The following is a 26,638-nucleotide window of genomic DNA, read 5'->3' on the forward strand; positions in this document are numbered from 1 at the left end:
CCTATGAATCCAGGCACAGTATTTTTATTTCACAATGTGGTTAATGACACCAAAAATATATTAAGTTATTTTCCTCTAAACTTAATTGTCAGGGTAGCTATGTAAACACAGTAACTAAACAACTATGCTTTGAGGATTTCAACACACACATTTTTCTTCAATCAGAAATTTAAATGCTGATTTAGGTTGGTATTGCCTATCAAGCAAGTTCGACAATCTGCCAAACTGACAAGTAATTTTAAAGTGACCCAGGGAAGAAATAAAATGTATTTTTAAACTGTTGATTGGGGGAAAAAGTTAAGTGAGTCTTTTGAATACAAATGCTTTGGTTGGATGTGTCTGAATTTCAGAAAGAATGTATAGTGTGAGCAAATGAGAGCCAAGAGCTGGAGTGAAGAATGGGGCAAACCAAAGTCACTGTGCATTGAAGCACATATAGTTTTATTTTAAATCCAAGATTATGGAAGGAATCTGCTGAATTGGAGTTTAAGTGAGTAGGGATTGAGTGATACTTGTATTAACCTTGTAATTAACTAGTCTTCCCTAAGCACTTTTTTCTGCGTATCACAAAATAATCACAGATCGTTTGAGAATCTTTCAATTTGGTTGACAATGACAGAAAAGTGTGAGTTGTTGCTTGTCAATACTAATAGGGGTCTCAGTTTCATCAGAGACATTTGGCTGTGTGGAGGTGCAGTTGTTTGAGAGGCAGAGCAGTGGGGATATGTTTGGTAGCAGTCTGCACTGACATATTAATAGACTTGTATAAGGTAAGCGCTTATGCTGGTATTTCTGATCTGAAGCATTTGAATGTACTTTTCCCACCAAATCTGGTATATAAAACCCCTTTCAAACAATCTGTGGTTCATACTAAACATATTTCTGCAAACTTTGTAGCATAAATGCAGTTCACGATACAGTGAAGACTTTGTGCTACAGCTGGAAAAAGAGCTGGTCCAAGCCAGGCTGAGTGAAGCAGAATCTCATTGTGCCCTGAAGGAGATGCAAGATAAAGTTCTAGAGATGGAAAAGGTAAATCAAACCAGGACCCTTTATATAGAACAGCACTCAAAACAGACTAGAGGTCCCTGTAATTCTTTGCAGAACTGTGCTCTAGAACCTCTCTTCTATGCTTCTGTGATTGCAAGACGCTTTTCAAATCTCAAAGTACAATAAAACTAAGGTCTGTTTGCACTGGGAAAGGTTTGTGAATAACAGATCACTTTTCTTCTATTCCTGAAGCCTGCTGTAGTGGAAAACTTGGATTCTGGTGAAGTCTTGGTAGGAAACATCAATTGTTTCAAAATTATATCCTGCAACAGGAGCAGTGGGCTCAGAGTGAGCACTGAGATTATGTGAAACTAGTTTGGGAGGGGAAGAGGAAAGGGTTCAATATTACCATTCCTAGGTACTGAGTATCTTCCACTCCCATTTCATTATGGGCAGGGAAAGAATCCCTTCACCGCTCAGTATCAGAATCTCTACTGCTTTTTGGGTGCCATGCTGGCTTGTAACTTACTGATGCCAGAGTTCAAGATGTACTCAAACCAATTGGCAAACATTTACCTTTCTTTGCAGCAAAATTTAACTGCAAGATAAAATAGCAAAAGAAGAAAACCCCAATAATTGACCTGATATAAAGCATTCTAAGGAATTAGTTTCCTTAGGAGACTTTAATGAGCTATATACCCAGGCTTTGGCCAGAACCTACTAGCTAATTCAATTAACCCGCTGGAACCAAGATTTATTTTTCAATTATCTGAGGGGCTTGATGAGTGTCTGATGGGCTTAGTAGTGTGATAGTTTTTACTGTATTGACCATTGGTAAGAATTTAGGATATAAGGTATTTTTCAAAATTCAGGAGACTACTTAATCTTCATCAGCATGGAGACAGCATACAATGAAAACTTATCTGTGAAGAAAAGCTGGAGTAGTGGGGTCCGTTCCAGTGTACCAGGCAAACTCAGATGTACAGCAATATTTCAGTCTGTTATGATGAACTTATGCACATGAGAAAGGGGCTGAAGTGAACTCCCTTAAATTCCTACAATACAGCTCGTTACTGCTGTTAGTGATGAGTCGTGAGTCTGGGGAACTTCTGCAGAATAACCCGAGACTTGCATGGCCGTACTGACAGTGCCATAAACATTCAGAAACATATCCTCTCGTTTCCTGTATTTGCCAATACTCAGATCCTATGATTTTGAAACATGGAATGCTAATAAATGGCTGTTGTGCTGTGTTCTGTTAATTTTAATCACGCGCTTTACTCAACTCTCAAGAAAACCTGACAACTGTCACAGTATTACAGATCTGCAAAAACATTTGATTTTACTGAAAACAGCTACTGGGAAATAAAGTAGAAAGTGATGAAGGCCAGTGCAACTTTGAATATTTGGTGACCAATGATTTGCTGTAGGGATACTGTAGTCAGACAGCCTGTCCATTTTCTTCGCCTCGTTTTTCTCCCAGATTTCCCTTATTACGATTTCATCTCTGTTTTGCTTTTCTTGGTGTTTTCATGTTTTCTGTTTAGCCTCCTCTCGCCTTTCTACTTTTCCCTCATGTGTCTTGCACTTTCATCTCTAAGACTTCTTCTTGACTGGTTGTTGTTTATAAATATTAACAGATGGTTCCTTTGTCAGCATATCTGTTCTCCTTTTCAAAGGCTGATGACCTGCTTCCTAAAAAATAAATTTCCATTTATTATTTTTCCTGTAAACCTAAATAAAAGTTATAGCTTTAATAAGGTGTAATTTCAGTTCCTTGTTTGCTTTACATTTTATCCACTAGATCAAAACCTTTCAGATTCCTCTCCGTATTTTTGATGATGTGTTCAAATATTGTAAATATGATGTTTTGTTAGGGATACCATTCAGGGAAATCTTGAAGTCAGAATACCTAGAACTACTACCTTATAATTTTCTTTTGTAGTTGGCAGTTAGAAGTTACTTATACACACTCACTATATCCAGAAGCTTAGCTTTTTTGATGGTTTTTATTTTGTAGAGGATGTGCACCCTAAGTTTTCTTAGTTATTGTTCCATGTGTATGTTCCTGGAGTGGGTTTCACTAAGCACAATTTTATTCAAATACATATTTAAGAGGATGATCATTGTTGCAGAGGAACAGCTCCCTCCCTGATGAGGAAAATGTTGCCAGACTTCAAGAAGAACTGATTGCAGTAAAATTAAGAGAAGCAGAATCTTTGATGGGTCTCAAAGAACTAAGGCAGCAAGTCAAAGATTTGGAAGAACACTGGCAGGTATGGGTAGCAATATACTTTTATGAATTTTTATTTTCAATGATAAAGCAAAAGACTAAAATTTTGAGATACTGAGTTCAAGTAGAAACTAATGATTGTGGATCAAACTGCTGAGGTGAGAAAATCCTTAAATTCAGCTGTCACAAGAAACTTAACCTAAAAAGTATGTTAGAAGTTGGTGCCTAGTTGTTACAGATGGCAGAGGGCCTGTGCTACCAGGTAACTGTAATGGTTGGAGGGAAGTACCTTATCAGTACTCCTACTTTGCTAAATGTTAAAAAGGGCTAGAAAGAGACAAAAGTCTCAGGATATACTTGAAATTCACGGACTTACTGTAGTTGGGAATTAATGTGTTCAGTTTTTTGTCTATTTTTAAAACCAGTAAGTTTCCATGGATTTCTAGCTTTTAGGATCAACAGGAGAACTCTAGCTATTTGTCCCCATATAACTCTGAGACCTTAAGTGAAGTAAGGAAACACCAGGAAGGATCAGGCAGTATCAGCAAAAGCATGCTGTTTTTTCTAGCGTCATCTAGCTCGTACCACTGGAAGATGGAAAGATCCTCCGAGAAAAAATGCAGTGAATGAGCTACAGGATGAGCTGATGACAGTGCGGCTGAGAGAAGCAGAAACTCAGGCTGAACTGAAAGAGACCAAACAAAGAATGATGGAGATGGAAACACAGGTATGTTACTGAATGCTAGTACATGTGAATTGAGCTGGTTGCTGGAAGTTTGGTGTTACCAGGTATGATACCTGATGAGGATCTTCACTGTCTACAGGCAGGACTTTAGTTTCAAAATGCGGGGTCTTTTTACTTGTTAGACGAGGATGGGAGACTCTAGTGCACACAGTACAACTTTATTGTCTCCTCTTTAATATTTTCCAGGATTATACTTTCTGAATTTCTCATTTGGATTAGTTGGTAGATTCTGAATGTGTGTGCGTCTTAATTAATTAAATTTTAACAGGTGTAATAACAACAAAAGTATGTTTAAGGTGTTTTAAATTTCACAAATCTAATTGGCAATTCTGATAATAGCAATGTTTAGATGGCAGCGTGTGCTTTCTTTAGGTGACATTGCTGATACTAGATTTTCTGCTGAGGTCATGAATCTGGTTACTAAGCTGTGAACTCAGCAAAGCAGCTGTGTATTGGTCAGGGTTTTTTAGCACGAGGTTTGCCTTTTATGTGCCAGACTAGAAAAGCATTGGTTACCCCTGCTGAGGTTTGTGCAGAAAAGACAATCGTACCTTGATTGCCAAGATTCTTTTTGTAAAACTATTAAGCACCTGAAATGAAAGTGCACTAAAGTGGTGAGTTCATATTATATTAGTAAACTTTCACTCAAGTTAGTAAGCACCGTGTGCTGATGATTGAGAAGGATTTTTAATAGACTTCTAAGAAATCTTCCCATCAAATACCTGCTAAATGTAACTTTTTTGAAAGAGATCTATGCATCCAAAAAACTAAACGAACAACAGCTTTACTTTACAAGGTTCAGCAATTCCAGAAACCAAGAGAACATGTAAGGACGTGCTATTGAAGAGAGATAAACCAGCTGCAAGGCATATGAAGGCTTCTTTCTGACAGAGGCATCACTTTATACCAACTGCTTAAGTTTCTTCTTGCCTTACCTTGTAGTATTTTCACTGAGGTGTCAACATTGTTTTGGTCAGTAGGGGGCATAGAGAGTCTGCTGTCTGGCTTACATTTATTGAGGTACTTCTCACTTCAGTGTTACACATCGAGTCTTTGTATGTGCTTATGCTGTTTAGCTGTCATCTGAGAGAAATGCCATTCTCATGGTATGGTGTGCACAGCTTCAGGTACAAGTGCTATGACATGTACTTGTGCACTGATATCAGCTAAGGTGCCGTGTTGCTTTCAGGAATTCACTGGACAGAAAAGCATGCACAGTATTTCTGACATACCTGATCTTTCCTGGATGCATAGTGTACCTGAGATACAAGTTCACAAAATCTGCCTTACCTAGGCAACAAATTGGGAAAAACAGATCTATTGGAGCTTTGCAATAATGTTCTTACAATGAGTCATCTGTTGTTCAAGAACAATTTGAATATCCTGGTCATAAACAAAATGTCATGCAAACTCTTCTGATTACACTTGGAAAACTCTGAATGCTTTTTCATCAAAAGTTTTTTATGGTAAATGATCTCTAAGTCTGTTTTGTCAGACTTCAGGGAGTTAGATTAATAACCTTCCCTTAACATGTATTTTGTTTCCCCTTTTTGTCATGAATTTCAGAATCAGATCAATAGTAATCATTTGCGAAGGGCAGAGCAAGAGGTTACCAGCCTACAGGAGAAGGTGCAGTATCTTTCTGCACAGAACAAAGGACTTCTGGCTCAGTTGAATGAAGCAAAACGTAGACAAGCAGAGATTGAATGCAAGGTAAACAATATCCTGAGAAGTGCTAATATATATGTATATTTTAGTCTTGTCTGCCATTGTTGGATAAGATTGTGTCTTAACTGAGAAGCATAAATCATAAAAACAAAATTCTTTTTACTGATTTTGACAATATAATCTTGAATTTACCATCTCACAAAAACCACTTGAGGTTTTGACAGAGCTGATTCTTTCTGGTTCCACAAAGATAAAGTTTAACTTTAAAGCATGGTTCTGCTCAGAAAAGTGTCTGTGTATAATATAAAAAGACACACCTCAACAACAGACTCTTTCAGGTTTTCATTTTTTTTGCTGTCTTGCTAGTTTCACTTGTTTCTAGTGGGACCCAAATCCACAGTGCAGCAAAGAGGTGACTTCTGCTGACTCATTAAACTCCATCACAAGCTTTTAGGAAAAAAGACACTGAATCTTAGCTAGAAGAAATGGCTTTTACTGACTTTCTTGTTTGCCATGATCTCTGGTTTCCTAAGTACTATTTTTTTAATACTGAGATTATTTTTACTGATTTTTTTAATAATCACAATCTTAGTGATGTCTTTTTCATATAACCCATAACTTACTTTGTTTGATTGCTTTTTGATACTGAAAGGGCTCATTAATCCTTAAGAGACTGAGGATTGAGAGTATGTAGTCAGCATTCTGTTTTATGTTGACTATAAAGAGAGCAATATGCTCTAACCTGATTAATGAGTTAGCACACAACTGTTCTCAGTGGGATAATACACTTGTAGAACAATGTTCTAACATGGGCTAGAGAAAAGTGTAACAGTAACAGAACACCAGTCATACTCTTTAGAAATTCTCTGAAAGTAGCTATGGTCAATAGCTGGTGAAGCATCTTTACTGACATACACTAACATTAGGTCCTGAAACTTGTTTTGCAGCCAATAGAAAAGAGATTACAATTTACACTGTAAGATGTTTTACAAGTAATATTTCATTATATATCAGAAACAACAACAATTATTCCTGATTCTATTAGTAACTGATTTTGGTTTTTTTCTTCCTGTTTTTTCAAGTTGTTTAAAATCATGCTCTAATTTTATTTTTGTCTTGGCTAGGTAGCAATATTCTACTGCCTCAAAAAAAATACTTGGATTTCCTACTCCCCAGTTGTTTTATGCATAACAAACTCGTATCTTATTTCAGGAGCTTGTATTTTTCTTTTAAAAGATGGCTTGAAATGCTTAAGCAGAAGTTAAAATTTTTGTAGCCAGTTGCATCTCATACCACCTGTATGGCAACTGTTTTTGTCACTAGTGTGTATTGTTATGTTTTTCCCTTTTTATCTGACTACTGCTTCTAGAGCAAGGACTCAATTTCCAATCGTTTCTTGAAACTCACCACTGATCTTTCTAATCAGTTGTGCTAAAGAATTTGCAACATAAGATTTGTGCCCCCACCCAGTCTTGTCTTTCCTACCATATCAATTTCTGTGGTAATTATTGAGAACATGCTCTGTTTGAGATAAAGCATCAGTGCCATCTAGAGCAACACTATTGATTCATCTCTGATACCAAAGTCAAACCAAACCAGTCTTTCCTTCAGCTTTCAGTTAAATACATGCAATCCTGTGGACTTGTCGGTTTGCCTTCATTTGAACAATCATGCAACAGAATTTAGCAAGAATGGCTAAACTTTGGCTAGCACGATAGATTTCTCTGAAATGGCCTCCACTGATTACAAATGAAGTTAATTGGATCCTGTGGATGATACACCTCTGTTATGGGAATATTTTTTTAAAAAATAACCCAAACAAATAGCATGTTTTGAAGTAGCTTCTATAGATAAGCTTTGATATATTTGATTTGATCTCAACCATACTGTCTAATGAGGGGTGGCTGAGTACTGTTAGTGTGAAGCACACATTAAAATAACTGAAGTACTGGAACTGATTTGCAGTAAATGCAGTTTAGTTACGCCAGTCTGCTATAAAAGTAGGTGTACCTGAGCCTAATCTGTCTTTTCTGCAGGGCTGTTTGCTCTTCAGCTGATAGTACTGCTCACTAATTATCTAACACTGCTTTCACTCTGTGGTTGTACCAGGCTCCTGACAGTAATACTGTTTACTGCTCTGAAGTCTTGAGGACTTGCCTCATAAAACAGGACATTTCTTTCTCTCTTGTTCAAACTCAAATTACCTATCATTTATAGACAGACCTGTAGGTTAAACTTACAGTGGGAGGCCAATTGTAGGTTATGTGCATTAGTATTTTATTCTAAACTGTCTTTGTTGTATACTGTGACTAAGATAGCTGGACTAAATGAGGTTGAGAATGCATTTCCTTTTGTTTCATTTTTCTTTTATATTTTAGGACAAAGGAAATGATGAAATAACTAACTCTTGTGTAGCTTTGCTGTTTCTATAAAGTCCAAAATTAAAGCATGAGCTGTTTTTTTAATTATGTTTATTCTTTTTCTTAATTTACAGTATAATATTTCTGGAAAACAAGAACGTTTTCTGGACCTGGAAATTGATAACAGCAAGTTTTCAAAACTGCACAGATTTTTTTTTTTTTTTTAGATTATTATACTTTAGAGTTTATATTAGATTATTACATACTCCTATGGGTTAAAATTAAATTGAGTTCTTAGAATAGTGGTCCTTTCACAGCAGTGTATTAAGTTTTCTCTACTTAGGATTTTGGGTAAAAGCAGTGCCCAGTTTTTAATCAGCTAAAACTGGTACTAGCTAGCTCCCATTTCTGACTTCTTTCAGAGTAAAGAAGAAGTGATGGCAGTACGGCTCCGTGAGGCAGACCGCATTGCAGCTGTGGCAGAACTCCAGCAGCATATTGCTGAATTAGAAATCCAGGTAACAAGCGATGGCCTTAATTGTGAAACTTGATACTGATTAGATTTTGTACTTAGTGAAGTTTTTTCTTCCTCTGTGTTTCTTTATTAGCATACTGTAAATACAGGGCCAAGTGGGATAATGCTATATTGCTGAATTCCTATATAAGCAAAGCCTTAAATCTACCTTGTGTGCATACTTGTGAGCTGTTAATAATTCCTTCTGTACAAATACCACGTTAAAGGCAAAATACTCTTTTTAAACTCTGATTTCTGTTTTGTTTTTTTTCTTGTAATTGGTACTTCTTACCAATTAATAGACAAGATTGAAAACATCCTCTGCCCATAAAAAGATGCATACATTTTGATTCCAGCAACCATATTTTTTCCTTTGACTACTCTTCTGCTATGATCAGTATTGAAGGATTTATTGTAAAACTCTTACTCCTTTTATGTAAATCTTAAAACCAGAACTATTTACTGCTACCATGTCACCGTAGGATCTCAAGATGCATCCTTTGGCCTCTGTGTTGTTCCTTACTCTTTCAGTTCCTTCTGGAGCTTTCACCATCCCATGAACTTGCTTTTCCCTTGATGAGAAAACCAGAAATTACTGTTCTTTATATTTTCTTGGCTTTGGGAAATCATGATGTCTTACTGTAGTCTGACCTTTCTATACTCATATACTGTTGTCCTGTCTGAATTCTGCTGCAGAGTTTTTCTTGGTTATTTTTATTAAGTTATAAGCTAGTTACTCTCTGGTTTACTTTTTTTAAAACCTGGTGTTGCTATTGTGTTTCTTCCCTCTGAAATCTTTCCTTTGAGGTGATTTTACTGTATTGTGTCAAAGCCACCTTTTCCCTATGATTTCTCAACTAGTTGTATCTTTTTCATCTCTTCATATATGGAATGTGCAAATAAATTTCATTGAGCTTGCATAAAGAATTTTTGTTATATTTCCTCTAGTGCAGAAGGCACTATATCCATTAAAAGTTAGAGCAGCCATTTCTCTAAATGGTATAATGCTTAGATAATGCTGTGATCAGTACATTAGAAATACCTAGATAAGTACAGTAAGCATTGCATTTGAATCATTTATCATCTAGTAAGATACCAAGAGAGTAGCTGAGTTAAGGTCAATCTTCTACTCAAATTAACATTTTTAAAAAAAGAAACGGGGAAGTTTAAAGGTTACTTCAAACAATGTGATTTTGTAGGTGAGAAGTGAGTACTACTCATTTTGCATTATTTTTACTTTAGCACAGACTTCAAATGCCATCCTACTTCCATTATTTGATTGATACACATCTCTCAAAAAGTGGTTGGGATCTTATGAAATGGTGAACCCCCTAATGCCCAGTTGGGAGTTTTTGGATGGCTCTCACACAATTCATATTGTGTTCACTTTTTAGTGTAAATACATCTGACTTAGTTTTCTGTTGTTTGACTCATCAAATCATCCATGCTCCATCATTTTATTGCTCTCCCCTATTCCCTTTTCATATTTCTGCTTAAGTTAGGGATCCCAGAATTGCATGCAGATTTTTATAATATGTTGTTGTGAGACATAAAAGAAGTGCAGAAAAGTAATCTATTTCATGATTCTGGCTAATACATCCAAAGATCACACAGTCTCTGTTTTGTTGTAATATTGCACTCCCTCATGTTCAGTTGTTTATCCACATCATCTCTCCTTCCTTTTCACAAGTACTACTTTGCACACTGCAAGTTCTAGTTATGCTTTTATTGTTCTAGGCTTTTTGTTTCCTTCCAAAGTGCATTTCCAGTTCCAATCTTTATGGTGTTCTCACATTATCACCTGCTAATGATTTCTTGAGTTTGATCTTAGTAAATTTCTTGATTTTCTTCACAGAAGTGAGAGTGGCTGTGCTTTCTTTGTATACAGTGTGGAGAATGAAGTAATTTTGTGGCTGAAGTTCACATTCATTTGATGAGTTTGCACTGTTAGGTTTTTGGTGAACTTCTGATCTCTAACTTACACTAGCATGAAAGATAACTTCTTCAACTGTGAAATACAGATTTTGAGTGTAAAGTTTATAATATGTAAAACAAATTATTTAGCAGAAATAAGTTCTGCTAATGTTATTTTTGATATACTGTAGATGTGACTTGAAATGCTTTTATTGAACTATGATAGGTTGGGGTTTTTTTAAGAGTCTAAGCAGATATTTTTGATCAGTGTGTTTTGCCTGCAAATATGAAACTTAGGATCAAAACTTCCTTTTTGGGTACTCATGGTCAAAAGCCTTTGAAACACCTCCACCAGAAAAATGTAATAATGAAGTTGGAAATCCTGAATTCCCAAAGCTTATAAACTATAAAACATGCAATTGATAACAGGGCTTAAACAAAAGCCACTTTTTAAGGAAATTTAAGGAATTTATGTAACTTCTTCCTCACTGGAGAAAGAGCTGCCTCCTATTCTCTTCTGTTCAGCTTGTTGCTGTAATTGCTGTCACCTGATGTGGGAAGCAGAGGCCCTTTTAATCAGGACTTGCCTTAATGACTTGAAATGCAATATTTAATACCAGAAATACATTTAGCCAGTCTTGCAGCATAGGTATCACAATTAAAGTACAGATGCACGGAGCATCACAAATAGATCTTGCCTGTCAGGCTGTTTCAAAGCCGATAAAAATGAAGGGAGGAAGCTAGCCTACCACATAACCTTCCCTTTTTTTTGAGGGGGTGGTGCTTTTCTGAGAAGCTTAAGGGATTCATTGCCAGGTCCACGTGGGCCATAGCAATGCTTAACCTAAATTGCAAGGTTTTCTTTTAAATGTTTGTGTAGGTGTAGGTGCAAGACAGTGATGTTAAATTTGTAATGCAGAGTATCACTACTCCCACATACAAACTGATCTGACATGACACATACACATGCTAGATTTAAATCACAGTTTCTGGGTCACTCTTAGTTTTGGTTAGTAATAATGACAGGGATGGAGAGTGAACTACCATTCAATAATAGATGTAATTCTGCAACAAGTTGTCAGTTTATTATGATGTTAAGAAGTTATTTCTTAATATAATCTAAATGTCACCTTGCCCTGTTTGAGCATTCACATCATGATGCTGAGCTTTTAAACTCCTGTGTAAGTATATTGAAATGCAATGAGTTGTCCAATACGTGATGGATATTCTAGGTCTTTCTTTACCAAAAATAGCATAGAATTGAAATACAACTGAAGCTTAACTTACATTGCACATACCTAAGCCCTAGAAGTGACAAAGGAAAGCCCTGATGTTATAACCCTGTTATGTGGAAACAAAAGTTTACTTTGTCAGCTTTTGTTTACTCCTCTCTGTTGTTATTTTTCTCTCACTTGCCAGTTCAGTTTATGTTTGGGAGGCAAACACATAATCACAGAATGGCTTGGATTGGAAGGAACCTTGAAGATCATCTTTTTCCAGTCTCCCTGCCATGGGCAGGGACACCTTTCCCTAGACCAGGTTGCCTCACCATCCTCACAGTAAAGAATTTCTTCCTAATATTCAATCTCAATCAACCCACTTTCAGTTTAAAGCCATTCCCTGTTGGCCTATGACTATACGCCCTTGTCAAAAGTTCCCTTCCAGCTCTCTTGTAGCTGCTTTAGGAAGGGGCTCTAAGGTCTCCCTGGAGCTTTCTCTTCTCCTGGCTGAGCAGCCCCAACTCTCTCAGCCTGTCTTCCTAGAAGTGCTCCAGCCCTCTGATCATCTTCATGGCCTCCTCTGGACTCACTACACCAAGTCTATGTTGTTCCAGTGCTGGGGACCCCCCCAGCTGGGGTCTCAGAAGCATGGAGTAGAGGGGCAGAATCCCCTCCCTTGAGCTGCTGCCGACACTGCTTTTGATGCAGCCCAAGGACACATTTGGTTTTCTGGGCTCCAAGTGTACATTGCCAGTTCATGTCCAGCCTCTCAACCACCAGCACCCCCAAGTCCTTCTTGGTAGGGCTGCTCTTAATTCATTCATCCCCAGCATCTACTGATATGAGGGTTTGCCCTGACGCAGGTGTAGCCTTATTGAACCTCATGAGGTTCCCATGGGCCCTTGTTCAGGTCCCTCTGGATGGCATCCCTTCCCAAAAATGACTTGGATGTATTTGGCAGGTTTCTGGGCTTTGGGCAGGACATTTGAGCAATTTATTAACAGATGAAGGATGGATTTTTGGATGGCTGGGCTTCTATTTTTTGTATTTCTACACTGGGGAGAAGCTTACATAGAATCATACAATCATTTAGGTTGGAAAAGACCTTTAAGATAATTGAGTCCAACTGTTAACCCAGCATTGCCAAGTCCACCACTAAACCATGATCCTAAGTGCCACATTGACATGTCTTTTAAATACCTCCAGGGATGGTGACTCAACCACTTCCTTGGGCAGCCTGTTCCAATGTTTGACAGCCCTTTCCGTAAACAAATTTTTCCTAATATTCAATCTAAGCCTTACCTGAGGCAACTTGAGGCCATTTCCTCATGTCATTTCACTTGCTACCTGGGAGAAGAGACTGACCCACACCTTGCTATAACCTCCTGTCACATGGTTGTAGAGTGATAAGGTCTCCCTCCGCCTCCTTTTCTCTGGACTAAACACCCCCAGCTCCCTCAGCGGCTGCTTGTAAGCCTTTTGCTCCAGACCAGCTCTGTTGCCCTTTTCTGGACATGCTCAAGCACCTCAATGTCTGTCTTGTACTGAGGGTCCCAAAACAGAACACAGTATTCATGGTGCAGCTTCACTTTCTCACAAAGGCTAGAGATGTACACCCTACAGCTAAATGGCTTGTCCTGGTCAGGTTGCATGCAGTCTGATCCTGTTTGTCCCATCCTTTCCCAAGACGAAAGAGCCAAGGAATGGATGTTGTCTCCCTCTGTATCTATAGTCAATCAGCAAAGCTTCAGGTTTGCTTCCTTGGGAAGGTAGTCTTTCTTGTTTTCAGCTGAACTGATAGCTTCAAACTGCAGCAAGCAAATATTTCTGGCCTATTAATTAGCAAGTGTTCCTTCTGATTGCATATAGGCAGTCCTGTTGGTCCGTTGATGTTGTTTCTGTTTTGGTTTTTTAAGGTTTTCCCTGCAATAATTGAAGGAAGAATAGAAAAATTCAGACAAGGTAAAATCAGTTACAAGCTGCAGTCACTCAGCTGCCTAGGGTGAGGAGCAGTAGACCAGTGGAAGCGTAGGCTGTTTGAGGAAGCAGAGTGGGGCAGCTGTAGCCTCTGCTTGGCAGCTTAATCCCTTTTCCTCCATTTCTATGCAAGCTGGTGACTTGTAGTATCCTCTTTAAATTATCCATGGCTGATTTGAGTTGGGCGATAGAGAGCATACCTGTAATATGAAAAACTGGTTTTACACCTGAGTAATCTTAAAGCAAAAAATATCCATAAGAATTAATTCTTCTTTTTGTTAGGTTGATCTGGACAGGCAGTAACATCACTTCCTCCTGCTGTATTTCCTGGCAGATTCAGAGAATTTTGTCACATTTACCCTATCTCTAACCCTGTCAAAGCGGCTTTGAGAACAACTGTAAAGGAAGTCCATTATTGTGCTAGTAATCTCCCCATGATTTAAACTTTTAGCACTATTTCTTTAGAATGAAGCCTTTCTATGACCTCTGTTTAATAACTTTTCCAAGTACTGACTGTTCAGTAAAGAAATTGTTTCCATCTTTTCAAATTACAGGAAACCCTTTTTTACTCTTATCAATACTGGTGTGAGATGTTAGTGATGTGTTTTTTGAAAGTCTAGAATGAGTCACTATAAAGTCACTGAAAGGACAGTAGTTACCACATCTACCCTTCTGAATACACTTCATTTACATTTTTAATGCAGTGTCTATTGCCACAGAGTAATAATTTTAAAGCCTCTCCTGAAAAGAGGCTGAGGCAAGTTGTTACCATGTAAATATTTCTAGGACAGAAAAGATCAAATTAAGGGTGTTAGGGAGACATCCTAACTTCCAGTCATTTTTAGTAAAGATGTTATCTGAGGAAGAGCAACTGTTGAGCATGCCTGGATTCTGACTGCCTATGAAACCATTTTTTTTCTGTGTTTTTAAGTTCACAGTTATTAAAGTGAAAACAACCCTAGATGTTTTCTTATTATTTAAAATGGCTGATTTTCTTGTTGATGTATATTTCCTTTCCTATTCTGTTGTGATAATTGAGTGTTTTAGAAAACTTGTACACCTCTTGGGATGAAACACCTGCAACTAGAATTTGATTACACTGATCTTCTGTATCTTAAATTTCCATCGGGCAGCAGAAGCTGGCTTAAGGCCTCCAGTGTTTTTCAGGTGGTTCCTGGTGATTTGTTTGTTGTAGAAACCCTTTTTTATTATGAGTACTAAACTTGATTTTGGGAGGCCATTATACAGTAATGGTTTCGGGTATTTTAAATCAGCGTATTTTTTTAAGCAGTCTGTCTCTGCACTCTTGTGTTGCCAGCTATACATCCTGACCTGATGCTGATTGAGTTTGAAAGGTCTCCACATGTTCAGGAGTTCTCAGTAGGCATCAGGTAGTTTTTTGAGAATAGCTGCTGCTTTGCAAGATGCTTTTCTTGTAGAAAGCCAGACAAAGGAGGATTTAAATGTGATATGAAAACTGTGATTCTCAGTTGATACTTTTTGGTGGACAGAATTCTTCTTCATTTCAAGGAGCAAATTTTTGGGGTGCAGATTTTTCTTCTCAGGAGCTCTCAGTGTAATTCTTGGTATGCACACAAGTACAGTCACTCTAGTACTTCACAGCAGGATGAGAGAGGAGAGAGGTTCCAAAACTGTGAAGGGGCCTAAGTGAGTTCTGGTTTAGCAGCGGGTTTTTTTGATCTACAGAGCTCATTTCCTGCTTCACTGCCCGTGCTACTCCCACTCTATACACAACCTCTGGGGCAGGGGGTTGGATTGGCTGTGTACACTGTTACAAGCACTTGTCCTTAGAGCAGAGGTGACACCTGCCACAAAGATGTTTGTTTCCCTGATACACAGATTTCTAACCCTGGTGGTACTGGTGGAGCTGGTCTGTTGGAAGAGACTATAAAGGGAGGAGTTACAAATCTTCAAAAGCAGTGAAACTGAGATGAGGCATCTTTAATTACAGTGCAACACCAGCTGGCATTGCTTTTCTAAAAACCCTTCTGGGAAGAGGAGGTAGGCACTGCAGTGGTGCTAATATGCAGATGCAGTATGCCAGGGATTTAAAGATTCATTCACATGTGACTGCAGGATGTTTCAAACAAATTCCTAGATTCTAGAATTGGCTAGCTTTCAATATTTTGCAATTCTGATAATACCCTCACTTGGCTTATTGACATGTTATCTGACTTTTTCTCTGTGTATTAATTTTAAATTTAAAATGACTATTATTTGCCTAGCGACCAGCTAGTTTTTGTGTTGTGACCTCTCCAAGTATCACAGATTTCTGTAATAGTGCTCCCCTTCAAAGCCCACCACCAAAAAACCAAACCAGCAGCCCACATCCTATGTGTATAACTCTAGATTTAAAAAAATTAAACACGTAATTGCTTATGCTATTCTCTTTCAAAAGGTGTGATATTCATACCTTAAAGACTTCTAAATTGTAAGTGGAGTTGTAACATTCAGTTTTGAACCCATACAGTTGATCTGGGTGCTTTCCTCAGAAGTGCAAAGTTGCTCGAGCGCAGTAGTACAGAACTATTCAAGCACAGTATACAACCAATGCAGAGTGAAATGTCTCGTTCCTACTAAAGTAAATGCCACAATTAGAAGCATTAAATGAACTTAAGCTGCATGAAAGCAATTTAATTTTTCTTATGTCAGTGTGCCTGTGTAGTAACTGGTAGTATGCCTTCACCTTGAGTACTGTGTGCAGTTCTGGGCCCCACGATTTCAGAAGGATATGAAGGTCCTTGAAGGTGTCTATAGGGTAATAATTAAAAAAGCTGGTGAAAGGGCTGAAAAGAAAGTTCTGTGAGGAGTGGCTAAGGATTTTGGGCTTGTTTAGTTTGGAGAAAAGGAGGCGGAGGGATGGTGGTGTCAAGTTCCCCTAATGAAAATCTACTGTTAAAAAATATTACTACCAAATTTAAGTTCCTTACATTAAAATTTACCTTTGATTAATGAATGCTCATCAGAGGGTGGGAATTATTTGCATTAGGTTCAGATTACTTTCTAACATGAAATGTCACTGGAAGGTGAAACAATTTGGAAGATCATGGTAATAGTTTGTAGTTGTATAAAAATGTATGTATTGATAAGAAATATCAGTCATTCGAATATTAAAGAATATTGGGTAACTTACAAATAATAATATGACAGATAAAACTTTGAAGGACTTTTTTTGTTCATTAAATATATGGAAGCTTTCAGCTGTCTACTTATTATTTATTCTCTAAATTAGATGATTTTGATAGAAATTAAAATATATTTTAATGCTTTGGTGTCTGACTCCTGCATGTTTTCCAGTGGTTTGCTACCACACTTGCATAAGCATCTTTAAAGGAACATGGTGTGATCAACTCAGTAGACTGTATCTTTTTTTATTGGTCAGAGATGAACAGCAGCTGTAAAGAAAACTCTGATGCCTTTTCCTATTTTTTTTTCTATGTCATTCTTCCCAATTTATCCACTGCAGACAGACTTGGTAGCCCACAGAACATGGGGTTATTTAATTAGAAATATGTGATTTTTTTTGCAGCAAGTTAAAAGGATCAGCTTCCAATCCCTAGTATTTTGAATGTTGCAAGAGGAAGTTACAGCATGACCTTTCTTAAAGTATATTTGTAGAAGATGCCATTGCAGGGTTCCTTTTTTTTTTTTTTTTTTTTTTTTTTTGTGAATTGCCAGCTCTACAAAATCTGTAGTTCTGAAAGGAAAACTGAAAGTTACTTGCCTTTCACTAATAATGGGCATCTTGCAAGCCAGGCTTATGCCTTCCATTCAGTTCCAACTGACTGTAGCTACAGTCAGTTCTTCCATGAGCATATACACACAATTATTCTGTAATATCTGCATTAACTTTACAGTACTGTTTCTAGAATAAAAAGTAACAATAAAACCACTTAAATGTAATGGAAGTGTGTAATTCCCATATGATAGACACTAACAGCTATTTGTGTGCCAATCCCAACCTGCTAAATGTTACTGCTGCTGCTGTTAGTTTATACTGACCTTGGGAGTGCCTGTTTCCATGGCCTCTTGTGCACCCAGTTTCTGTGTAAGCTCAGCTGTTTATTACACTTCTGTTTTAAAAGGACTGTGGCACCTCTGTTCTATTTCTGCTAAAATCTTGCTTTACTGTTGCATTTTGATTGCATACTGTACAGTGACATAGTAGAGTCCATAGAATTAGAGGCTTAAGTGGGAAAGTCAAGGTTTCAAACAGAGGGAAAGGGCTTAAGACAAGCATTTCTCCCATATATTCCTGCTACATCAAGAGATCAGGTCATTCTCATTGTGTGGAATCTTAAGTGTCTGACAGCAAGGAAGATTTTTTCATATGCTGATGTATTTTTAGTCTGCAGGTTATGTTGCATTTGTTTCATAGGCCAGTAGTCATTCTTGTAGAGAGAGATGATGGGGTTAGACTATGGCTGGGATTTTTTTAACTATTTAGGACAGGAACTATTAGTAATACTGTTAATATTAATACTACTTGTGTGTGTGTGAATTTAGCCATAGGTTACCTTGGAAACTAGGTTCAGTATGGAATTATGCATTAAAGGATCTTGTTCTTCCATGTTACAGACTGTGGGAATTAATATGACAAAATTATTTTGTAATGCATACCTCACTGCAAGAAAAACAAAGCCCAAAAAAAGAGATAGTGCTTTGATACTGCCAACACTGACAGTGTTCTAAATTGTTCTCTTCCTTCAGGAAAAAGGTTTGGAAGGTAGCATGTTATCTCTCCTCAAAGTTCTGTCCTGGGTATATTTCAGAGGGGTGTTTTAAAGGGACCTCTCCATTAAAGCTTTTTGTCTTAATTTTTGAGAACAGTTAACACTTTTCATTCTAAAAGGTATTTAACCTCTCTTTGCAAATGACTTTCAGTTTGGCTGTTTAAGTAAACTGTTTGCTTTCTTCAAGTGTAATTAAAACTTCAGCAAAATGAGCTATAGGTAGAAAAACAATATATTTCCATTTTATTTGTATTTCTGTAATATACTTCTTGTATGTGATTTACAGTCAAGGTAAAGAATTATACAAAATCAAGGTGCTTGCATTCTCTAGAGCTGGTGGCTGCTTCAGAAATTACTTCGCTGGAAAAAGTTAAGAGCAGAGTTGTTCTGCATTTTATTAGTAGCAAGCAGAAGACATGGAGTGCATTCCTCATCAGGGTGATTATTTATCTCAGTTCTGCCAAGTTTGGTTCAGTGACATTAGGATTCCCTTTAGGGACAAGATGGAAACCAGTGCTGCAGGCATTCAGTGCAGATGAAACCTTTCAAGCATCCTGAAATGTAGGAGCTGCATTTGGTTGACAAATGAGGGGAATGTCATACTCCTCTTCATGTATTTTTGTTTGGGTAGGTTTTCTCTTTTTACTTGCCAGTTTTTCTGTATACCTCTTGAAGCATTGGTATTAGGGGACATTTCTCTCTTCATTTATACTCTCTGGAACTCCTACGTGACAAATACCACCATATTTTGGATGTTACAATTCTTCCTACAGGACGAAAAAAGCTTGTCATACGTAGTGTTTCTCAGGGCATGTCCCACAATGCAAGGAAAGAATGGTTTTGTTTACTTGGAGACAAAAGGAAATGTCTTGTTGCTAAATGTAAACTTTACATTAGTGAAAATAAAGTACACTAAGGTATGTTCCATAGTATTCTGTAGGAGTGGTTTACTAAAATGCAATCTCACATATATAGGATGTGGATTCCACCTGTGAAGCTGTTAATTCTTCATGCTCCACCATAGCATCCTTCCTGGTACTATTGAGAGAGTCAGCTTGGTCTGAGCCACTGTCATCTCTAAATACCTGCTGTAACTTCAACCAAATGAAAGTGCTGGGCGGTATCTGGGAAGAGCTTCTGTTTGTGACAAAAATATGCAGACGGTTAAAATAAGATTTTTGATATAGTAGATCTTTGAATAACTTGAATATGATTCCTTTTCTTAACCAAAACAGAAAGAAGAAGGAAAAATTCAAGGGCAGCTTAATAAATCGGATTCTAACCAGTACATCAGAGAACTGAAAGATCAGATAGATGAGCTGCATCATGAGGTAAGTGATATTATACTACAGTCTCTGATCACTTGTACCTTTTGTCCTTTCACCTGTAGCAGGTTTTGCTTATTTAATAGTTATTACATCTTCAGTACCTGTTTTTGCCAAAGTACATTATTTTAAATGAATGCAATAATACTCTAATTCATTAATCTTGCCTTTATCTTGGGATGTAAGGGAACAAGAGTGTTTAGTTACATGATTTGATGTTAAATGAGATTGACATTTATGTTCCATCTCAGCTTTTTCCTTAATTTTTTTAATTAATGAGTTGATCATATTCATGTTGCATTTACTCCACTTGGAACTGCATATATGAGAATAAGCCCCTTTATGTCTTTATTTGGTACAACTATTAAGGCTACTGTAATTAGAAACTAAACTTCATTTGTGCAAGTAGAAGAATCCATGAGTAAATTTCTTGGTTCTTGCTGTTGCAAGGATGAATTTTATGTGGTAGTATACTGAGATTGCTTAAAAAAAAAAGGATGCTTGCTTAATATCAGTTAACAGATTTTTAAGTTTTAAACTGTCAGAACCTTCAATCTATGAAATTTCTGTCTTCAAACTTCCTTGCTCTAGTAGTTGTAGTAACTTTCTGTTAAAAAAGATCAGAAGGTCTTGAAACAGAGATGGCTTATGTAACTCCTGTGCTCACTGGCTCATTTCAGTTCATGCTGCATTGTGAAGAAATGTTTTTACCTAATACTACATTGTGTGCAAAATGCCTGGTCATTTTTGCAGTGGAGTCTGCTTCTGTTTCGATAGCCTTTTCCTACACAGCCCTGAAAGTGTTGCTTAAACCATAGGATTGTAGAGCAATTCACTCTAATTGTTTGTTGCCTTTTTCCTTTAATTAAACAAACACATCCTTTCTTTAAGTGTAGATGTAGTGTTTTCCTAACAATCTTAGTAGATCCAAGCTTTTAGGATCAATCCCTTGAGACTTACAGTTGAGGATCTTGGTATGTTGTCTATGCTATAGATCACTATGTTATAGATTGAGGATAGTCTCTAGGGCCATCAGTCCAGCACCTTTACCAATCATTAAGCTCACTTAAAAACAGGTTTAAAAATCAATAACCTGGCTTTCTCCATTAAAGCACTCTAGCTAGTTTGCTTTGTTGCTTGCTTGAAGAATTCCCAGAAAGCCAGCTATTTAGTGTATTTTTGCATTATGAACAAAATAAGGCACTTTTCCCTCTGACTTTTTCCTCTGCTCAGTGTCAGTTTAAAAGGTAAGAAACAGTGCTTTCAGGGAAAAGTAGAATTACTGTTGAAAAGCTGTTGCATTATTTTGTCTATACAATAGTTTGTTATATGCCTGGCTGAGCAACTGAATTGTCACGAAAGCAGGCAATACTGTACATCTTTAATGTGCATGAGTTAATGTGAACAGGTTGGAATGAAGATGAGGTTCATACGCTCACAGAATAATGATAATTCTGAGTAATACCAGTGATTTCCTAAACAGTTCAATCTAGACAAATCATTATCAGCATCTCACTTTGACAGAAAGGAAATGCTATGAAGAACATAAATTTCAGTAATAGCAGAGTTTGAGTAATTCCATGTAGAAGAGTGCTCCTCTTCCAATATGTGCTTTGTGGTGGCTAAATTTTTAATTTCCAAACTAGGTAAACACGATAGGAAGGAAATCATTTTAGCATACATAGAAACAGTAAGAAGAAGTGGTTTGACTTGATGATTTTACAGATTTTACTTTCTGACTTTAGTGATTCTAGGATTTTATGAAATTCTGTATGTAACAGACATGTTCTACCTTGGCAGCATTCTCCATGTTTCTTTACAGACTTTCTTCAAGCCTGGAAGTCTTTGTTTACTAATGACTTCTTTTTCCCTTTCACCCTTACTGTTACGTATCTATTTGTCTAGTTTTTAAATAAAATCTTAAGAGGGAAAGTAGTGTTTCCTGCAGTGTTTCCTCAAAAAGCAAAATCTGAAGAAAATGGCAACAGGAAGAGACAAAAATGTTTGCTCTCAACTGCTAAATGTTAGGAGAAGTATAATTCAGTCAATGCCAGTTTAATAAACAACTTCCTTAAATCTGCACTGAAGTGTCTTCATGCATACATCCATTAATGACCATGTTCTTTGTTTTTTGGCTAGATGCTTTCTGATTCTACTTCTGCAAAAGCTAAAAGAAACGTTACACATTTGCAAATGCATCTTCCTGGAGACAGGGTGATGGTGTATGTGACATGCTAACCACAATCTCCCAACTAGTTAGCATGTAAAAGGCACTGGAAAAGGAACAGAGCTCTTGGTGACTGTATGGTTGCCTTCTAATATATTGTAATTGTGTAACTTTAAGCTGCACATAAATGCAAATGTTAATGAAAGAAAAAGTTATAATTTAAGATAGGAGTGGGATGGATGCGTGTGAAACAAGATGAAACATCTAGGCATGGCCATCAATGTTGATTCTGCGTATTTAACATTTTTTTCCTCTCCAGCACTGCATTTTTACATATTTTTACACCAGAAAAGTTGCAGGTTCTCCATCTGAAAGATGGAACAAAATAATGACCAAATCCTATCTTGAATACAAGTAACTGCAGACTAAGTCCATATTCTGGCTTTTGGATAAATACTATTTCATGCCTTTGGCCAGCAGTGTGAATGTATGTTTCTCTATCAGTGGAGCCTAGAGGAGCTATATGCTTTAATTCTGTTCTGTGATATCATCCATCAGATGGTGATGGTACCAAGTTGTGGCAACAGCATGATCCATCCTGACTGCAGAGTTCTTGTAAAGGTCTACTGTGCTATCAGTGTTTGCAAGCCAGGCTAGTAGCCAGGCACAGGGCAATCTAGGGTATCGGTGAGGAACACCAATAAGGCCAGCAGAGAGTCACTATTACTGCCCTGTGTCTAAAGCTGAATTTGTCACTAAAAGGTGGGGTGGGAGTTTGCTATGGCACAGGTGCACCAAGCTGCTGCTGTACCATTTCTTGACTAAGTGAGGAAAGTTTGGCCCTTAGTATTCAGATATTTCTCTCACCCGTTCCAATGGGGTAACTAAATCAGCAGTGTGTTGCAACTCTGCGTGCTATATCAAATGATTAATCAATGGACTCAGATTACAAAGGGTAATTGATTGGAAGTTTTTGTAAGTATATACAAAACTTTTTAAAAATAGAATTATTTTTGGTCATCTTTTTCTGAGCTCAAAATTTTGCATGCTTCTTAAATATAATGCAGCTTGCAGCCTGAAGGATAAATTTCAGCTGCTTTTATTACTCATCTAGGAATACTAATGCTATAGTCAGTTTTCAAATAATATTATAAGAAGACTTACTTGAAGTCAATTCAAGTTGTGTTCCTGTTACTGAATAAAACTGCAAGTACTGGAAATTGGTAGTATGGCACCCAAAGTTGAATCAATGAGCCACATTGGTATTAAATGTATAAGGTAATTAAATAGAAAAATACACCTTTTTTCTTACCATTCAAATGCAGTAAAATAACTACAAATGGAATTATTGGATTTTCGTCTCGTTCTAACAAACTACCTGCCTGATTCCTTTTATACCTAACCAGAGGATTTCTGTAACATGGTAAGCTGAGTTGAATATTGACTACTTCAGAGTAAGTTTTAAACATATATTTGATGAACACTTCAGGAGAACAAACAGACAAAATTCGGAGCTTTGAGAACCTTGTAAGAAGAAGTTGTAGACTTCTGCTCTACTAGACTTTTAGACTTCTGTAAATTTCTGCTTTAGTGGTGAACACGGCAGGGTTAGGTTAGTGGTTGGACTCTGTAGAGGCCTTTTTCAACCTTAACAATTCTGCAGTTCTGTGCACATTATCTTAAATGTATTTACATGCACCTCTTTCTTTGCACTGACTTGAACACCCAAATATGGGTTAGAATTTAAATATTGAGCAAAATTTGTAATGTAAAATAGTGAATTAATTCTTAAATTCCTCAGTGCAACCATAACTTCACTCAGAAATCAAATACATGTAGATCAATTACTACTTACTTGCATTTTGAACTTTAGTAAGCATATCTGGTTTTGTGCTCATTGCCTAGAAAGTTACTGACAGCTATCCTGTAATCTTTTACATAACTTATCAATTCAAAGAACAGCTAATGCATAATGAGAGGACACTCTGACTGAAGTATTTCTAGTTAGCTAGTAGCTAATCCTGTGATAAGTCATGTATATGAAGTGCTGTACTTCCTTTTCTCCTTATTGGCTGAGTTGCTTTATTTAAGGGTACAAAGTTGTTAGGTGGTTGTGACTTAGGACTTTATTGTTGAAGGTTGAAAGTAGTGTGAAAACCTGAAATGTTGAGGATCATCACAAACAGGAAGTCATGATAAAACCTTCTTTGAGAGCTTTTAATATGTACTATTAGACACTGTTTGCCTTTTCAGAATCCTGTGTTCAGTTGCCATTTCTTCTTTTCATTAATTTGAAGTCTTTCCACCTAGCATTTTCTTTCTTCCTCCATTTCCCTCCCATTGTTAAAGCTATCTCTGCAGCATTCTTAACTTCTAGCTTAGTGGGATTTTAACTTAAAATGCTTTATCATAGGCTGCAACTTCTGTGAAGCAACTTGTGTTATTCTTGTCAGTAAGTACAGAAGCTTGGTTCCCCTGTGTTTGGCACAGGAGAAATAAAATCTAGCGATCAGTCTATTCTGTCACTTGACCTTCCAGTTCATGTGCTTTAACTGATGTAACACAAATGGCATGAGCACACAGACACTGCAAGATTTGTACTGTGATTAGACACTTTCAGGCTGCATTAGGATTACTGATGCTTCACAGAAGTTGCCTTTGATTAGATACAGAAATGTTAACTGAAAGCAACTTCTGTAAAACATTTTTACTGTTCAAGAGAATATCTCATTAAGTAGGTAGTACTAAAGTAAAGCTGTTAAGCTATGTGGAAATGAATACTTTGGAAGTTTGGACTGTTACAAGCTTCCATTAATTTGAAGGTTTAAGAAAAACTGTGACTCTTGAACAAGCTGTTATTCTTTTGAACACAAATCATATACTGGAGAATTAAGGAGGAGGTTGTTTGTAGTTTCCCACCTTTTCCTTTCAATTCAAACTGAATGGAATTAAATGATTTATAAACTGCTGAAGTTCTGCATTTCATGCACTACCCCTCTGTATGTGCAGTAACATTATATATATTACCCAGCAGCTGCCTCTGCTTCCTGTTGGATGTTGCAAGGCTTGTATGTGTTACCTAGATTACAGGGGTGGTACAGAAGATTAGAATTGATGTGCTTACCCACAAACTACACTGGCAGACCGCAAGACACCTTTGGAGACAAAAGCAAGTGGTTTCCAGTCTTTCAGACTTTGTGATTTAGGACAAAGTGCTTAAGTTTGTTTCACATGAAACTTTACAAAGTTTGCCTTTGTCACACTGTTAGGTGATTTTTGGCTCTCTTTGAATCCTTTAATGTGTTTGTTTTGCTGTTAAATTTCAGTTTTTCATCTTTATATACTACAGTACTTCAAATTTGGTTTGGATTTGGTTTAATCTTATGACAGCTTTCATATTAAAAGCTGAATTCTGCCAAACATGTGTTGAAGTTCACAAAAGCAAGTAGCCTCTACAATTTGGGACTGCAGATGTGTATTGGCTGTGTTAGGGGACAGCTTTATGAAAGGCAACAGCAACATACAGAAACAGTGCTTCCTTCACTTACGACATTTTTTTCTTAGAAAGCAGGAATATGGATGTTGAAGATATAGCCCATTTTCAATTTTTCTATGCCATTTGTCCATTTGCAGGGATTATTCCACTCCCCAGGAATTGAGAGCTGATAGCTGGAGTTTAGGAAGAACATTGTGAAAGTACCACTACATATTTTGCCTTTTTTTCCTGCATGCATCTTATATTGACCAATGTCAGAGGGAGAATACAGAGTTTTCTCCTAGCTGTTTCTTTCTAATGAGATATCCTCTTGACGAATAATTAGTTGCAATATTTTGAGAAGAAGCAAGGATGATGTGCAAATCTTATTCAGGTGTGTTTGATATTTGAACGAAAAACAAAATTCTGATGTTAGTGCGGCATACTGTTCTAACATTTAGAAAACTCTCTGCAAACTTGTCCAGTTAACAATATCTCAGCATGGCTGATTAAAAAGAACAACATGGCAAATGACTGGAGCATTATTATTTTGCCAAAATAATTTTTCAGGCATTTAAAAGACTTTATAATAGTGCCTTTAAGTGAAATTCTAGAGGTTAAATTCTTGCATATTGACAATGCAGAAAATGGGGTGCTTTTAAAGGTATTTCCCATTTCAGTACCTGAAAACTTGATGGCTCTTCAAAGAAGTAGTGAGCATTAGTTTACTACTCTTCCATGTCCACATACGTATAGTTTATCTAGGAATGGACCTGATATTATGTTTCAAGAACCTAATGCAGTCAGTAAGATTCTGATATAGGTGTTATCTCTTGGTCTCATCTTGCTCTTGGTGAGCTAACATTTTAAGATTGGCTTAATGAAGAGATATAAAAGTTGGAGATTAAATACTATGCTTTTAAAAGATTTTGCTTGTGTAAATAAAATTCAAGATGCTTTAAGTAATGACTTTGAGGATAAATAATGTATAAGTTGTGACCAAAGGAGTAACTGGTTATATGGCTGAATTAAGGATACATCTTGCAACTTGCATTAGATTGCTAGGCTTTCACTGCTGAAGCTAAAATGGAGAAGGGAAAGTGAACTGTAGCTCATCAGTGTGAAGGATTTTAAAAATTCACCTATATGGGCCACACAATAAAATACCTAAATAAAATACAATGCACTACAGTACACCAAATGAAATATTAAACCACATTAACAGTTCCTTTAGTCTTAAATACCATAAACTTGTATGGTAGGTAAACTGTGTTTTAAAGCTGTCAAATTATTTCC

General features: G+C 37.0%; 1 protein-coding gene across 7 annotated transcripts in view; it reads left to right on the forward strand.

The window, feature by feature from the left end:
• The window catches only part of EVI5 (ecotropic viral integration site 5), a 77,299-nt gene that overhangs the window by 38,817 nt on the left and 11,844 nt on the right, over positions 1 to 26,638 (forward strand). For 6 of the 7 annotated variants that reach the window (XM_069022758.1, XM_069022763.1, XM_069022764.1 and 3 more), the window contains 6 exons: positions 898 to 1,032; positions 3,126 to 3,266; positions 3,792 to 3,950; positions 5,535 to 5,681; positions 8,419 to 8,514; positions 19,611 to 19,706. In XM_069022758.1, coding sequence (XP_068878859.1) covers positions 898 to 1,032; positions 3,126 to 3,266; positions 3,792 to 3,950; positions 5,535 to 5,681; positions 8,419 to 8,514; positions 19,611 to 19,706 — 774 coding nt within the window. The remainder of the gene's footprint in view (positions 1 to 897; positions 1,033 to 3,125; positions 3,267 to 3,791; positions 3,951 to 5,534; positions 5,682 to 8,418; positions 8,515 to 19,610; positions 19,707 to 26,638) is intronic. The other variant, XM_069022762.1, reaches the window with a different exon arrangement.

The sequence above is a fragment of the Aphelocoma coerulescens genome, chromosome 8, assembly GCF_041296385.1.
Source record: "Aphelocoma coerulescens isolate FSJ_1873_10779 chromosome 8, UR_Acoe_1.0, whole genome shotgun sequence".
NCBI classification, from domain to species: domain Eukaryota; kingdom Metazoa; phylum Chordata; class Aves; order Passeriformes; family Corvidae; genus Aphelocoma; species Aphelocoma coerulescens.